Below are 18,459 nucleotides of genomic sequence, written 5' to 3'. Positions count from 1 at the left end.
CTGGACTTCCAGAAACTCACAGACCCAATCAACATCTCAGAAATCAAACTCCATACCCATATAATCACATAAGCATGTTATCACATAGCACATCATCATATAGATATCTCTATCAAACGAGATAAACCCACTGTGGTACTAACTACTCCCCACATACCCAAAATATTCGAACTCGGTACGCTTTGATACCAAGTCGTAATGCCCTGAAAAATTGGGCAAGATATATCTATTTATACAACAAACCCACCTGATAGACAAACACATATATATAGCTAACTATTCTATACATCCATTTCCATTTCATCCCAAATGCCAAATACATGTTGTTCACATCTCAATGCCCCAGTTCCAATCCCAAGCATGCATCTTACAACAAGTATGAAATGGAAGCCAAATAGTTAATAAGTGCCCTACAGGCTTACAAATTTATCCAAGAACATTCTTGGTTACACAAAATGGAGTTTCAACTTAACGCAAATACAGACCTGGACTAACATTTAACAAATAACAATAAAACAAAAATGAAGCCTCAGCTCTAAGTCCTCCCAAGTCAGTGCCTTGGTGGAGGCATATCACTTGTACCTGAAATACTTTCCCTTATAGGGTGAGCCACAGTCCAGTAGAGATATACTACACAACATATGGACCATGACAAGACTAAAAAAGAGTATGCTCATGCCATGCTCATGATAAAACAATGTATCTCTCTTTTTATAAAGCATATCATGTTGAGATGCAACAACAGATATAAAACCATTTTCATTTTAAACCGTATCTGTTACATGAATACAGGCTCTGTGAATCTCTAGGTGAGTGTCTTCAAGTAGGCCCTAATGCACTACCACTGTCATTTTTACCAGTAAATTGGAAGGCTCGACACCTAACCGCGCGGTTCTACACCCCCTACCCAGATTTACCAAGTATTCATCTTTTCGCAAATAGATACATTTCCAAACATTTCTAAAAAACAAATACATTTTCAATGAAATGAATGTAATGCAATGTCCAATGCAACAATAAGGAATGTGGTTCAATTTACCTAAGTCTCATGCATTTCTACAACAATCGTGGCTATCCTCCACCGATAGCCCAAAACAGATATTTCTAAACAGATATTTAAACAATTAAATTCCAAAAATTTTGATAAATACAATCTATTCCATATCTCATCAAATATAAACAACTACACTAGTTTTTATATCACAATCACGTCCGGTAACCTCTCAAGGTCCATTTCTAACCGTGTCGATTTTATTCCAACAGATACATTAATCAAAATAATACCGTTAATGCCCAAGAAAACATCATTTTCTTTCCAAACTCATTCTCCAAGCATTATTCAACTATGACATCCTATTTTGATCAAAAGCCCCAAAAGTTAAACATAATTCCTTTGTTTTCTTTAAAAATGCACTTTTGGTCGCAAGACCAGTAAAAATTTCAAAACCGATCGAGTCGAAGTCCATTTTTGTTCAAATTTAAAACATAGCTCTTTCATAACCTTACAAGCATATTCCAAGTTTACACTTTCGCAATTTGGGCATCAACTCTTTATTTTTCTCAAAATTTCTCTTTTAAGCAAATGAATCACAAATTTTTCAAAAATTCTAATTAAATTATATACAACTTTAAGCTCCATATAATCAAGTAAAAGTGCATAAAGAAGTGTAGAAAAAATCCCTACCTCAAGCCAAGAAACTTTCAAAGTTTTCGACAACAGAAATTAAATCCGTTCAGAGCCAAACGACGCCTTTTCCGCCCTCTATGTTTTGATCCAAAGCACTAGGGGTTAAAAATGACTTAGATCAAACCCAAGAAAAACAAATTTGAAACCCCTTTTCTCTTCTTTCCTCATGGCAAGAACTCCAAGAACTCCCAAAAGTTGAACAAAATATCTATTTTGTTACTATTTATAGATATTTCTCTCCCTTTTTCTTTTTTTTTTTTTGTTTTAACTAAACAAATAGCTAACCATATATATACACCTATATATATATATATATATATCAATTAAAATACATTTCAATATCTTTAATGACAAAAGTAAATATAATATTTTCTCATTACGAAATATATTTCGTTTAATGGTACACACCATAAATATTCACAACTCTTTTATGGTAATCAAATAATAATAATAAAATCACAACAATATTACATAGTTACTAACGGTTCATGATTCAATCAATTGGGTCCAAAATAAATGGAGTTTAATAATTTAAAATAAATCCCCAACTAAGATTAAAGTATAAATTTAATTTGATTTAACTCGTTACAAAGCATAAATATTTTATTTTTAACAAATTATAAATACACCTATAAGGTTTGTTTAAAATATGAATCAGTCCAATAATACTAAAAATTATAATTATCGTTTGTTATAAATTTTAATTTAACATAATATTTAGGGGGGAAATTCTCCCATGCAATAATAAATTATCAAAATTTTTTATTGAAAAATATTTCTTATATCATTAAAAACTATTAATTGACTTAATGATTTATTTATTAATAAAATGATTAATTGAAAAGTATTTTTTATATCATTAAATTTTTTTATTTACTTAATGATTTACTTATTAATAAAATTGGTCATTTGTTATACAAGTATGATTTATGTATTAATAAAATTAGACATTTGTATATAAATGTATTTTCTTCTGCTTCTTTATTAGTTGAGTGAATTATCTTTCTTTTTTTTTTTAAATGGGAGAATTATCTTAGTATTTGTTTTATATTTATCTGTTGAGAAAAACTACACACTATAATTTTTTTTATAAGTTCGGAAGAAATATTAAAAACTCATAAATTCACCCAAAATGATATAATAATAGAATTGGAGTCTACATCATTAGGTGTATAACAAATCAAAAAATGATACATATTGTACCATATAATTCTATCATATATCTAATAATTTATTCTATTCAATTTCATAGAATAATATTTTAATTTTAAAAAAAATTATCAAAATACAAAACTTAAATATATTGTAATAATAAGGCCCTGGCCTTTTTAAACTAGTAAATATATATATATATATATATACATATATATATGTATATATATATAAATTAAACCATAAATGTACCTAAATAATCTAATTTATTTCCATAAAATTATGTTAATCTACTTTTAATTTTTAACACAATTTCCCTTTTAATAATATTTTTAATTAAATTAAATTAATTTTTTTTGTTATAAAAGATGACAATTAAGGTTAGGGTTTGGTCAGTATTAAGATTTAATTTGGAGAGTAAGATGAATATGAGGGTATTATTGACATTTGATTCAACTTTTGACTTTAGCTTAACACTTTTGCATTATCCACTCTCAAAGCGAAAAAACTAACCGTAGTACTTTAGTCCAAAATCATAAGAGAGTTCTCTGTCGATGTTAGAAACATAGGGGGATAAAATACTCTGAGGTGAAACCACAATCGGGTAAAGTAAATTTTGCCCCATAATTTTATTATATTTTTTTTTTTGTGGTAAATTACACTCACTTCTGTTGAGATTTGAGAAAAATATAATTAGTCTCACATTTTTAAAATAATTACACCTAGTTTGGTTTTGATTGATTTTTTGAAAATTGAATTTTTTATTTTTCGTATTTTTTTATTTTTGGTGATTTTTTAAACATTTTAATTAATTTTTTTTTTACTTTCTAGATATATGCACATAACTTAGATGCACCTAAAAAATAAAATATTTATGAAAAAAATATTTTAAAAATATAATAAATATACAAGAATACGAAAATATACTGAATTTTTGTATTTTTTTTTGTGTTTGATGAATTTTTTAAAGATTTTTTTCCATAAATATTACACTTTTTAACTATATTTAGGTTAGGTGCATCAAAAAAAAAAAATTATTAAAGTATTAAAATTTTGGGTAACTATTAATAGGTCCTAATAGTTGAACTTAATTTCCATGAAATCCTATTGAAAATAAGTTTTAGTAAAATTGTCGTTAAAAATAATTTTTTGTGACGATTTTTTGTATATGTTGCTAAAATTGACAATTAGTGACTTTTTTATCATGATTTTTATAAATTCTAGAATTTAAAATTAGTGACGTTTGCTGGAACGAACTTTTCAAATTGTTGCTAAATATTGAAAATTAGTGATATTTTTTTGTGAATTTTTTTAAAACTATCGCTAATACTTATAATTAGTGACATTTTTTGTGACAAAAATTTTAAACTATCACTGAAAATTAACAATTAGTAACCGCTTTTAATAGTGTTTGATGAAAAACGCCATTAATTATCATAGGATCTATTGGACAATAAATTCATTTATTAGGATCTACACGTGTAAGTCACTGTAAAATTTTTGACTAAAAATTATAAAAAAAAAATACGAAAAACAAAACAAAAAAAACTCAATTTTTTTTAAAATGAGCTCAATTTTCTAAAACCAAACAAGGTTTTCTTGAAGTTTTAATTCACACTACACTTAAGACATTTTTCATTATTAATTTGTTAGACATGAATGAAAAGATGATATTGTTAACTATTTTATGTTAAAATGTACAATTATCTTTGTTTAGTGTCTTGCTTTACCCTTAATAAAAGGAAGATTAGTGTAATTATGTCAAAAGTGTGAAATTAACTGTATTATTCTCAAACTTCAAGGAAGGTGAGTGTAATTTACCATATTTTAAAAAATAATAATTAATAGTTTTGTTAAAGCATCCAACTCAAAATCAATTATTATGAATGAAGAGGCCTCATGAGTATATTAACTAAGGTTGTTGTGACTAATAGAGACGATGCGAGACAACTTTAACACTCCTCACACATGCAACCTGGATAGCATGTGGAGATAACAAAGACATGAGAGGCAATAGAGTAGATTTGGATGGAAATTTGACCCATTAAAGATCACCCGAGACCCAACTATGATACGATACCATGTTAAGGATCTAACTAAAATCTAATTAGTTATGAGTAAAAGAGTTTGGAGTATATTAACCAAATTTAGGATTCGTTTGGGATGTAGGTTGTTTTTTTGGCCTTTTAGCTATATTAGCGTAGGGCTAAAAAATCTCATTTGAGATAGGCTTTTGTTTTTTTTGACATTTGTGTGAGAAAAAATGAAATGATTATGGTTTGAATGTGATATTTTGTCTTTGATTTTTTAACTTATTTTATCTTTTTGTGACTAAAATAACCTTTTAGTCCCAAAATTTGCTATGCTAAACAAGTGCTTAAGTGCTTTATAGGAACAATGTAAGGACAAGTTTAATAGATTTATTAATAAAATCATATTTATTGTTCAATATTTTTGAAGACAAATGTAAATATATATATATATATATATAACTATAATTATTAGATCAATTTATTTTTTTGATGAGTGATCTACCTTAAAAAAATAAACAAACCGAACCATTAGAACAGGTTTTGTGTGATGTGTATACAAAAATGTAATAGTACATTCCAATCTTTTTCCCAACTAGAAAGTTGACGTTCGGCAATTGATTTTTTTAGTTGGTTTGTTGATTTTTTGATTATTTTAGTTTTGCACTAAAAGTTTGTTTTGTTTAATTTTTTTCGACTTTTTGACTTTTGTAAGAAAAAAAATAAAATAATTATGATTTGGATGTGACGTTTCGTCTTATTAGTTTATTTAGCCTATTTTATCTTTTGTATTTTTTCAGCTAAAAAAATCCTAGCCAAACAAGATGTTTGAGATTATAAATATTGAAGAGTTAACTATTGAAGTTAAATTAAAATAAATAGATGCCCTTTAAGAAGATTCTTGTATTTAGAAGAAAATCTTTAACCATTATTTCAAATAAGTTTTTTTTTTTTATAAAGTTATTCTAAATTCATTTTGATAAAATCATCTAATTCAATATTTAAATTTATAACTAATTATCAAAAAAAATTAAATTATTCTTGTTGAATGATTAATGTCAACTACATGCATTTCAAATTTATATTTATCCAAGCGAATCTTAATTTTTTTGTTGAGTAATGCTATGTCTTATGTTATTACATTTAAACTACTATCTAATGTAGTATGACATTAATTGAATATTAGTGTGGATGGTAAAATTTGAGTTACAAGCCACGAGGCATTGAACAAAACCAAGCAAGGCCACGAGGCCGAGCTAGAACAGAGCAAGACCACCTAGTCGAGCTAGGACATCTTGGGAAAACAAATTGGACCATGAGTTAGTTTGGTCACCGAGCTAGCTACACTCTCAGAGTAGCAGTCCGAATAGCCAGATCAAGTCAACATGCATGCTACTAATTGTAGACTTATTCACTTCAAGAAATCTATAAATGTGGGACACGATCTCATGTAAAGTGAAATAGTAAAGTGTGAGACGAATCTTTCAACTAACAAAACTGTTAGAAATTAAGTCTATATAAGCAAGATAAACTAACCCAACAAAGTACACAACTTACACTCACATGCTTTTTGATAATTATAACAAAACTGTTAGAAATTAAGTCTATATAAGCAAGACAAACTAACCCAACAAAGTACACAACTTACACTCACATGCTTTTTGATAATTATCCCAAATTTGACTTGGGTATCTAAGAGTCTCCTGACTAACCGCCAGTTAAAACTCTTCTTGTGAATGTCTTTCATGTTACCAATACTTTGTGTTTAGGTGATCTGAAGTTTTTCCCTATACAATTAGTAATAACATTGAAACCACATACAAGGTCATGTTTGATTCACAAGATTAATAGTGAAATATTAATAATCCTATTAAATTAGTATGGTATTCACTATCCAATTGGATTAATATCCATTGGATTAATAATCACACCTCTACCCCATTAGTAATAATCCTACAAATTTGTTGGATTAATTATCCATTGGATTAATAATCTTAAACCAAAATATTAAACAAACAAAGGATAATTGGGCCCACAGATTAATAATCTCAATCACATACTCTAATCTACCCAATCAAACATGCCCTAAATGTCATTATTATCAAAGTAAGTGCATCACATGATCACATTCGCATCTCATGGTGGATAAACTTCCAAATAAGAAAAAGAAAAGAGAATTAAAATAATGCATGAGAAATCTCTATGTAGAGAGAAGACAATAATAATGTAAAAGAACACGGTAGTGGAAAAGGAAAGTGTTGAGAAAAGCATAGAGCGGGGTCCTTTGCAAAACCTCTACTTTGCAATCCCTCCCTACAGCAAGTCAATAATGGCATGTGAATATGTTGGCTTTTTTTTCACCGAAATATAGTTTATTTTTCAATAAATTACACTCACATCCCCTAAGATTACTAACAATTACAGAAATCATTTTTTTTCCGCTTGTCAAAAAAATAATAATAATAATAACCACATATGTACAGCTCCAGGCTGATAGTAAAAGAGAAATTACAGAAAAGAAATTACAATTCAAAAAAACTAAAAACCTAAGATGGAAACTCCAGGCTGATAATAAAAAGGAAATTACAATTCAACCAAAAGTAATTAGACAAATATAGGGTGTACACACTCCCTGTGTTAAAAAATCATAGAAAGTGTTGCACTCCTCACCTCCTTATAATTACTTTTGATTTTTTACACTGATTTGTAATTTTTACCATAAAAAAAGGTTAGTGCTTGTCGGATTGGAATATCTTTTCCCGACAATTTCTTGACGGCAATTGAAGATTTCTTCGAAATTATGGAGGGTTGTTCCAAATTTTGCTTTTAAAAACATTCGCCACCTATTACTACTCTTTTTTGTCACATTTATTCTCATAATTATTCACTAGTTTTGGAGTAGTATGTAACACTATTTATATAGTGCTCTAAATCAATTATATAATTTTTTTGTGAAAAAAATAAAAAAAAAAATATTTTTTTTTCTAAAACATAAAAGGATGTGATGAAATGTGGGCGTATAAAGGAATAGTGCCTAAGTTGTATGAAATTTCATATTTTTTTGGTACCAAGAAGCAAGAATTGGATCCCAATAATAGCGAGTTACAAAACACAGGAAAATAATGAGAGAATAGATGAAGGTATGATGGCTACCAACACCAACACTTAGCCTTGGGAATAAACTATTTTAGTTAAAATGTGACATTTTATCTTATTAGCTATTTTAACTTATTTTATTTTTATCGACTATTTTAACCTAAACAAAACTTTCCAAACAAGGTCGTCAATGAGTGCTTTTTTAAAATATATTTGTTAAATTATCACAATGATTACATTATTAGAGAAATTATGGCAGAACGCTTTTCGCGTGAATTTTTTTTTTTTTTAACTTAAGAAAAAAACTTTATTGATAGCAAAGATGGATGAATGTATCAATCAATGGTTCTACCATTACAATTACAATGACAACATTGATAATAAAGTCGCATGTTTAACATTCAATTTTGCATTGATGTAAATTCAAAGTCTAAAATCACATATCTAGTTTATGAAACCCTTTGTCTTGTGATCTTCTTCACCAGAGTCGGCAATGAGTATGTTTGATCAACTATGTTCCCTCTCAATCTCCACTTCTATCTGCCTGGATCTCCATTATATCTCTAGATCTCCCCTACACCATCGTTGGCAATCTCCACAAATGAGGAAGAAATCGATGCCATTCACCTCCACTCTCCACTCTCACAATCTCTCTATATATGTGCCTCAAATCTGTCAATTATAGTCTAGTATAATTAAATACAATTAAAAAAGAAGGGATAGTAATCGAAGGAAGGGTAATTTAAGAATAAAAGTAAGGTTTTACGACTCCAAATCTAGCATTTGCTTTATATATAGTATAAATATATAACTGTCAGATAATAACTACTACATATTTTATCCGGTCATGCGACAATACACACCCCTTTTTGGGGTGTTTTTTGTATGCTAGTTATTGATATCACAAATGTCATAACTAAATAACTTTCAGTCATAACTAAAAAGATACAATGAGTCATAATCAGACATTATTTAAAGGCGACCAAAGATCTTTTGTTATAACTAAAATAATAATCACATAGGTAATAACCAAGTAATAACTTGAGACATAACTAAAGACCTCTTCGATCATAATCAAAATAAAAGTCATTACCAAATCATAACTAATACATTAAAAAGTCATAATCATGTCATAACTAACAACACAATGAATCAAAACCAAAGATTACAAAAGTTATAATTGGGCATATGGTACACAACCCAAAAAATAAGTGTGTATTATAGAATTTTTCTTAATTGATCATCACTTAATACATCCAGGATTAAGTAAACTATTGATTGGGAAGTTTGGCTTTCTGGTTAAAAAAGCTAAAAAAACTAGTAAAACAAAAGATGCAACTAAAAAGTCAAAAAAATAATTCCTCAGTTGGGAAGTTGTGATTTAGCCTAAAAAGTGAAAAGTCACTAAAAAAGGTCAACAAATACCAAAAGGTCAATCAAACAGTCACTAAAAAAAGTATGTTCTCAAAAATCAAGAAGTTACTAAAAAAAGTAAGTCATACATAAGGAATTTATGTTTTCTCATACAACTAAAAAAGTCATTTTCAAATCAATAAGACTAAGGAAAAAATTATTGGGCGTAGATAGGATACCATGTTGCATGCTACGTGGTGCCTTTAACCAATCACAAATACCATGGCCTCCCGTGTTGTCTCCCCATCACCCAACACATAAATGTAAACCCCCACTCTCTCAACCAATGAGAAAACAGAAAGGTATTACATGGCACCTACCCTATTTGCACTCAAAAATTTCTCAGACTAAGGAGCCTCCCCAATTTACCCAAAAATTTACCAACTGCCCACATGGCAAGTCACTATGGAGGTTGTTTTTATTTAAAAGGAAAAAAAAATAATATATATATATATATATATATATGATAACCTAGCCTTAACATAATTGGGGAGTTGATAAATTTTTGAGTAAATTGAGAAGACTTCCTAAACTTATTGTTTTTCAATACAATGGCGTTACATGCACCAATTGATATGCCAATTAATGTACCAACATATGTTATGACATTATCACTTCACAACTATGGACTCACCCTGTAGCGACCTTGTTTTTTTTTCTTAAGTAATTATTTATTATTATTATTATTATTATTATTATTATTATTATTACTTCATTTTATTTTTAGCTTTATTAACTGTGTGGATACATGAGAATTTAATGTGGTATTTAATTAATTTAATATGTTATTTAATTATATGTAATTAATCCGAATATTGATATATTTATATTGTTTATAAAAAAAAAGTGTTTATATATTGATAAAATATATATTATATTTATAATTATATATGTTGTATTTGTATAATAATAATTTATAACCTTTTGTTTAGATATATATATATAGAGAGAGAGAGAGAGGGAGAGAGAGAGAGGAACCCTCTAGGTTGCCTATACAATTTATAGTAGTAGCAGCAGCGCAACCAAGAGAGAGAGAGAGAAGAGGAAAGGAGAAAAAAAGATTGGGGTTTTATTTTGGTGGCTTCATTAATTGTTCAAATGATTTTTTGATCTAAAAAAAAATATTGTGAATGCAAAACTCACTTTCCTTGACTTATGTTTATTTCGTTGTTTTATTTATTTATTTGATGTTGGTTTGATATTGTGCTTGTATATAGATGATAGGTTGATTTCAATTATTTTGGTTAGTTGTGTATGTAAGGTTTAGTGCTTTTATACATATTTATTTTATGGATGTAATCACACTCATGGATATGTGAAATTAAAAAAACCTAGGAACCCATAAATAAATCCCTTATACTCTACCATGACTCCATGAATTATTATTTTATTTGAGCATTGGTGAGAAAAATTGTATAAAAAAAAAAAGTGAGAATTATGAGATTTATTTGAATACCTTAGCTTGGCATTGTTACGTTTGTTCTCATGAGTAGATGAGGTGTTGTGTATGTATATATATTATTGCCTCGTTCTCAGGAGCAAACGAGTGCTTTGATTTACGCGCGTACGTATATGCTAACTATCCGGGCAGTGTGGGTCAAACTCGGGACGATATCCCCATGCAAGTTTGGCTTCAAAGCAGTGTTAGGTATACGGGAGGCACATGGGATATATGTGTAGGCTGGAAGTGAAAGGCCAAAATGGTGAAGTTAAGATACAAAGAATTAAATATGAACTAATTGATATAGTTTGAATTGCTTTGATTGGTACATCTCGAAAAATAGAAAACGACCTCGTTAAATTACAAAATTTGGGCAGAGGCATGTATACGTAATTCTAGACAACTTTTGTATTTTAACTTTTTACTAAAAAGATCGATTAGAACTTATAATTGGATGATCTTGGTTATAATAGTTTTTATTCATTTTAGCAATGCAAATTTTAGATATTGTTTTAACCCACGAAACGAGCTCATTTCTATTAATTTCACATAACTAAAGTAAAACATTATTCTGAACACTTTTCGCGTTTTGAACTATTCTGAAAAAAATCATCTTAGGACAGTTTTTTTCGTTTGCAGCTTTAGATTTTTCGTTTGAATTCTATCTATGTTCTTCTATTAAGTTTTGCTCTCAACCTGTTCAGTTTCTACTAAATTCGTTCGCAATACCTTTAGAAAATTTGATTATATACAACTTTTATTCTTTGAGTTTTGGTCAATTCAGATGATTTAAATATAAAACGATGCGTTTTTATACTTCTTCGACAATTTACTTATGATTAAATTATACTAACTTTATTTTTGCAGAATAGTAGGTCTTACTAATTTTTATGTAGGGCTGACCCACTATATTTTTATTTTTATTTTGTTTATTTTTTGTATACTCAATTTATATTTAGTTGTGTACATGCAAGAAACTAAATGCCACCGTATCTCGGGAAACTACCCCTTTGTCTCAATGCGGGTGAAACTACTTGTCTTATTCCGTAAAAAGAATTAAATGTACTTTTGTTTGTGTCTGGTAGACACGTGGGTTTCACATCTTGTACTCATACCAGTATACTTGTATACTAATCCGTCTTGTCTCTTGGCATCTCGGGTGTGTTGTGTTTGAACACAGCCGAGCTTCCTTCGCAGGATTAGTTGGAACTATGATGGTGACGAGAAATAACTGCCATTGTAGGACACATTTTTTGGACTTCTTTTGTTTTCTGGAGTTTAGAATTGATATTAGTTTATTTATTTATTTATGTATTTATTTTTATAACTTTAGTATTTTGATAGTTTGGCATTGTGGGTTTTTTTTTTTTTTTTAACTTCACATTATTTAAGTTAATTTGACTATTTGTTGCTACTTTAATGTTGAAAGTATTGGATAGTCATGAATTTATGATGGATAATTTGATTGGCGTTTGTTGCTTTTTTTTTATATTTTTTTTAACCCTTGTATTTTTTTTTTTTTTTTAGTATTGAAATTTAATTAAACCAGATTGAGATGAGACATTTAAATTTTGTTTCACTCCTAGGATTTGGATGATAGAATATTGATTGAGGTTTAGTCTTAATTTAATATTTAATTATCCAAATTTTAGGACGTGACACACCCACTACACAAACTATAAATATTTAAAACTTCTAAAATTATATCACATCATCTATTAATACACTAATTAATATATATAACTTTATTCTTTCCCATATATTAGTAATTTTTTTTACCTCATAAAAAAGATCACTAAAAAAAGCCCAACCTCAATCCATTCCTGAATTGAATTGGATTATTAATCACCACCTGCAGCTTACACTTAGACACTCAAATTTAAAAGTCAAGTCTACCGTGACCATGACAATTTTCCCAGCAATTCTAGAAAACTCTAATTACATGTAGGTAGGCAAGTTGATGCGAAGGATTTACTCTTTACATAACTCGTCGCTGATAGTTGGGTGTTTTGAAAAGTTGATAAAAAGTTAATTTTTAGATTTTTTTAATTTATTTTATCTTTTTATTGATAAGTTATGTGAGAGATGATGTGATCTAAAATGGATAAAAAATTAGAAATTGACTTTTTACCGACTTCCCAAAAAAGCACAGTATATTTTGAAACACAAAACGGAGGGGCTAATCGAACAAGAAAAACAAAAAAGGAAAGCAGTATGGGTTTCGATCACTATGCATGTGATGTGAATGCAATTACCTTTTACAGTCGAATTTGCATTGCAAGATGATGTTTCGAAAATGTTGACACAGAGGTTGCAGTCAGAGGGTAGAGGTGGCCCTTCTTCACTGTTTCTCTTTCAATTTCTACATGTATTTTTGGCTCCAAATCATTTTCCTTTACAACCACAAAAAAAGGCAACTCTGATGAGAGACAACATCCCAAAATATAAATTAAATTATTAAAAAAAAAGAAAAAGAAAAAAAGAAAAGGGGGAGTAGTAAGATTTATATTTTAAATGATTTGACGCACCTGACTTGTTTTCTAGCAGCTTGGGTCAAAGATGAATTTATCATCTATGTCGACACGAGGAATGTGAGAAATGAAGCGCCAATATCGGCCTTTCCCCTTTTGACACCGTTGTTTTAGTATCGGGCATCCTTTGATCTCCAACCACAAAAGCGAGGGAGGCAGCCCTTGTTCCGGAAACGATGATAATTTAGGGCAACTCTCAATCCAGAGATACCGAAGTGAGGGAGGCAGCCCTTGCTTCGGAAAGGATGCAAATTTGGGGCAACTCCTAATCGCGATATTCAAAAGCGAGGGAGGCAGCCCTTCCTTTGGCAAATAAGTGAGCTTAGGGCAACCATTGATGAAAAGTTCTTCAAGAGAGGTGAGGTCTTGAAAGTCCTTAAAAGAAAGCTTCTCTAGATTTTTAAAATACTGGAAGGACAGGTTGGTCAGAGAGGTGGGCAATAACATTCCATCGTCTGAAATGGACTCCCAACGGTAATCTTTGGAACCATTAAGAAGGAGTTTTCTAAGAGAGGGTAATCTGTGCAAACCCCACTCTGATGGGGGCTTACCGATCGTGATCGTGTGGATGGTGAGTGAACTGAGGTTCGTCAGAGAACTCCAGTTGGAGACAATTCCTGCAGGGCATTTCCACACTTTCAGCTCTTGAAGAGAACTGAGGTTGTACGGTAGGGCCTCGAGCTTTTTGCAGTCGTAGATAAGCAAGTCTCTCAGATTCGATGTGGCCAACCGGAACCAACCTTCCGGAAGGGACTCCATGTTTTCACAACCTCTTATGTCCACTAGGCTGAGATTTTTGAATTCATTATTGATGCTGCTATCATGCATGGCATCGGGCAAGGATTTGAGGTTCTTACAAGCATTAATTCGAATCGATTTAAGAGATGGACAAATAATTTTCGTACCGTCCTCTGCTAGTAGTGACTCCAGCTTCGATAGATGAGCAATATCAAGTTCTTCAAGTGCAGCCGGTAGCCCACCTCTGGACGATAAGTAGGTGAGCGATGGACAAGTTTGAACCTTCATTTTCTGAAGACATTTCAGGGCATGCAGTCCCCCTGGCAGCTTCTCCAGCTTTTCACAATTTTCAACTCCCAGATACATAAGCCCCATTAAGTAAGGCGACCCCTCTTGCTCCTGCTGCTGTCGCTGCAACTGTGGACTATCTTCTTTTTCTTCTTCGAACAAGGAAATAAGTTGGGGGCAGTTTTCAATCTCCAAATGTTGCAAGGCAGGGGCAGGGGCAGGGAGTTTGTGCTGTAGTCTGACCTCATTCTGCCACAATGTTGTGAGTTCTTCACAATTATGTATCCTCAATTCTTGGAGTCCCGTAAACCCATGAAAGAACCATCTAGGCAGGCATGTGAGTTTCTGAACATTTTCAATTCTCATATCAGTCACTGAGCTAAAATGTTTAAACGCTGCAGTTGCTAATACTTCATCGCCTACCTCTTGATTAGGAATAGAGTCCAAAATTGAAACATCACTGAGAGATAAGGAGGTGACTGAACTGAAGGGGAGGGTATTCCTCTTTTGGTGGATCATTGTAGGGCTCGGAAGCCATTCAACCACCAACTGTGGGCACTTCTGAATCTCAAGCTTTCTTAAGCAAGGAAGACTGTCGGGCAATTTACCCAAAAGCTTGGGACAACTTCGAATGGAGAGCTCTGAGAGGCGAGCAAATGCTTGAACTTCCTCATCAACTTCACAAGGAGACCAATCCTCCCATTCCGGCATATCCCAAAAGTGTAAAGTCTCTAGAGCTGGAAAAGGGTTCGAGCAACCCCCCCCAAAGAAATCAAGGCCAACATTCTCTACTCTTTTCATTCCTCGAATGTAAAGTTTTGCAAGTGAGGGTAATTGCCCCAGAGGTGGTAAGCATGTGCATTTTTCACAATTTTGCAACACTAAGTGCACCATATTAGAAAACCGAGGATCTCCAACCCAAGTTGGAAATATTGGACCATAGTAACCGTTGATGGAAAGTACTTTAACCTTATTGTCGGGTTGTAGCATGTCAAGCACTTCTAATTCAACATTTTCATTTCGTGAATCTTCTGAATTAGTGTTACTCCATTCCATCAATAACTCATCTAAGCCCTGCTTCTCATATAACTTAGCGGCCTTTGCATCCACAACATCCACCACATTATCTAACCCGGATATGCAAAGTGCCCCTCTAAGATGAATTAAGTTCCCCAACTCTCTTATCATAAACCCATTTCCTTTGCTAACAATGAAGTTTGATAATGTTTGGAGACTTGTTAACTGACCTATTTTTGGTGGCATTTCTTGTAAGGAATTTGCACCAGTAACGTTGAGATGACGCAAGTTAATTAGGTTTCGTGTGGCTGTCGGCAACTTCTTCATATGTATGCAATATCTTAATTCGAGTGTTTGTAGATTGTATAGAGTACACAGTGATTCGGGTAATGAGCAAAGCAGGGCATAAGAAAGATTAAGATACCTCAAATGCTTTAAATGTCCGATCGAACTTGGCAGTTCAACTATTTTATATCCACCAAAACTAAGCACGCGTAAACGTCTGAGCTTTGGCAACAAATCATGGGGAACATTGCTGGCCAAATAAGCTCCTCCATAATATCCTCTAGATGTCACAAGGGTACGTAAATGCTTGGCATCATAAAAGGCCTCAAACTTTTTGACATATTTGTCGTGCTTGTAACATGAATGGCGAGCCTTACTGAGATTTTTGTACTGCTCGTTAACTTTCGACTTATCCTCCAGCCTAACACAAATTTTTCCTGCAACAAACTCAGCCAGATCACTGATGAGGTCATGCATCAGAAATTCTGAGCTGTCACCAGTAGTTGATGGTTGAAAAAATGACCTGGACAACAATTCACGAAAGTACTCGTGCCCGAGATCTTCCATTTGCTTCTTTCCTTTTCCTTTTGGTTGTTGAATGAAGCCTTCAGCCATCCAAAATAAAACTAGAGTCATTTCAGTAAACAAGGAACCTTTGGGTATTATTGAACAGTATGCAAAACACTTCTTCAAATGTGAAGGGAGGTGATGGTAGCTTAACCTCAAAGCCGGAAGAATGTCACTTTCCTGATCTGATAACTCCCACATTTTACTGTTCAATACATCTTCCCATTCATCGTCTCTTAGTTTACAACGTAAAAGGCCACCAAGTGTCCTAGCAGCCAAAGGCAAGCCTCCACATTTCTCAACTATTTTCCTACCAATGGAAACCAAATTCGGGCTTGCCTCCATAATTGTGTTCTCAAATGCATTTTGTGCAAACACCGACCAACAATCATCCATTGATAATTGCTTCAAGTGATGATATTTCACAGTTCCTAGCATCAACGCAACATCTGTGTTACGTGTTGTTACCATGATTATACTTCCTTGGGCTCCTTCGTTGAAAGGACTCTTCAAACTGCTCCAATCACTGTGTTTTTTGTTCCAAAAATCATCTAAAACAATCAAGAACTTTTTCCCATCCAAAACCTGCTTTAGTTGGACTTGGACTTGACCAAAGGTATCAAAATTGCAAGGCTGGGAAGTGGTGTACTCCAAAATTGCTTTTGTCACTCGCATAATATCGAAATCTTCAGTGACACAAACCCATGCTTTTATTTCAAAATGCTTCCCGACCATGTCATCGTTGTATACCATCCGAGCAAGGGTGGTCTTGCCAACCCCACCCATACCCACAATCGGAACTACCCCAATATTGCAATTGCTCGATTCCTCAACACCTAGTAAGAGCAACTCAATTATCTTCTTTTTATCCTCATCCCTCCCATATACACTAGGTTCATTCATCAAACATGTGGTGGGTGGTCTTTGCCAAGCTTTAGCAGATGTCCCTGCATTACTACTACTACCGACCTTTTGCAAGCCGAGCACAGTTCTACGTTCCAAAAGATCTTGGAATCGGGTAGTGATCTCATCTAATTTGACAATATTGGTTGGAAATAGTGCACGTACCTTGGTGGCGATCATCGACTTAGGTCGCAAAGCTTCGGTGGAGAACTCGTCGAGTATGTCATCGACGTCATAAGCCAAGTCCTGAAGATCTTCAAGCCAAATCTTAATACCTCCTTCGGTGACTTGCTTCTCATCAGCATCAACGAGAACTGCCTCAATTTCTTCCAGAGTTGTGCTCCATTTCGTCAACAGAGTACGAATTCGGCGCTCTCCGCCGAAGCCGCGTGCAAAGTTCGATAGCTCGCCGGCGGCTAAAGTGGCCAACTTCTCAAATAGAAACTTGATTGAAGCGGCGATTAAGAGCTCTCCGATAGCCATTGATTCCTGAATTTGTGAGAATTCAATTCAATTTGATTTGAGCTCGTAACCAAATCGATGATTGTTTCCACATAAGAAATGGAAGAGCAGTCAATGGAGAGAGAAGTCTACATATAATATATGTAAAGTAGTTTTCATGAAGTCATGGTATGGGCGGTGGAGACACGTTTATTTCAAATGGGGTAAATTACATTGACAACTCTTGAAATTTGATCTAATTACTATCCATTTCTTGGTCTAATTACATTTCTATCTTTGTGATTAATAATTTTATTTTACAAACTCTCTTACTTATATAAAAAATAACAACTTCTAGTAGAAAAACAGAGAAAATTATATTAAAAAAATAAAGGAAAGGAGAAAAAAAAAAAGAGAAAGCAAAGCAAAACAAAAAAAGAGTTTCAATGTCTTCATTCCGTCTAGATAATTACAATGACAGGGAGATTAGTGTAATTTTTCAAACATCAGGGAATGATATGTATTAAACCCAAATCTCAAGAGGTGTAAGTGTAATTTACCCTTTCAAATTTTATAACAATATTATATACAGTAGCGGGGACACAGGGTGAAACTCCGTCAGTTTCTTTCTATTATTTTTAAGGACATGGCTCCTCACTAGAGAAGAGTATTGGGCATTGGTGCGACTTGATTCAGTCCATATTGATTATTTAGGCCTGGTTTGGCATGTGGAAAAAAAGATAAAAAGTCAAAAAGGTATCTAAAAAGTTAAAAAATTATCACTATTCACCAAACAAATATTTAAAAAATAATTTTACACACAAAATTACAAGTCAATCTGACCGGTGATGGATCTGTTGCTGCGTTTTT

The 18,459-nt window shown here is 32.1% G+C and overlaps 1 protein-coding gene across 3 annotated transcripts; it reads right to left on the bottom strand.

Annotated features, from left to right (window-relative positions):
- Positions 1-8,241: 8,241 nt before the first annotated feature.
- On the bottom strand, positions 8,242-17,902 carry LOC114310854 (disease resistance protein RGA2-like). Of its 3 annotated transcripts, none has more exons than XR_014329856.1 (3): positions 13,348-17,902; positions 13,075-13,212; positions 8,242-8,637 (listed from the first exon to the last, which is right to left on the bottom strand). XR_014329856.1 is itself a non-coding variant. In XM_082869343.1 (2 exons), exon 1 carries the CDS (start codon positions 17,629-17,631, stop codon positions 13,360-13,362), a length of 4,272 nt encoding a protein of 1,423 aa, XP_082725469.1. In that variant the 5' UTR covers positions 17,632-17,902; the 3' UTR covers positions 8,242-8,637; positions 13,348-13,359. The 3 variants fall into 3 exon arrangements, 1 of the variants encoding a protein (XP_082725469.1); XR_003646303.2 differs by having other exon boundaries at positions 13,075-13,181; XM_082869343.1 differs by lacking the exon at positions 13,075-13,212.
- Between the last annotated feature and the right edge of the window lie 557 nt (positions 17,903-18,459).

This window comes from Camellia sinensis, chromosome 5, assembly GCF_055761805.1.
Source record: "Camellia sinensis isolate YWXY chromosome 5, ASM5576180v1, whole genome shotgun sequence".
Lineage (NCBI taxonomy): Eukaryota > Viridiplantae > Streptophyta > Magnoliopsida > Ericales > Theaceae > Camellia > Camellia sinensis.
This window is presented reverse-complemented; position numbering and strand designations above follow the sequence as displayed.

What these genes read in the sequence shown, in the direction of transcription:
- LOC114310854 (XM_082869343.1), bottom strand. Translation starts at nt 17,631, where the DNA reads ATGGCTATCGGAGAGCTCTTAATCGCCGCTTCAATCAAGTTTCTATTT.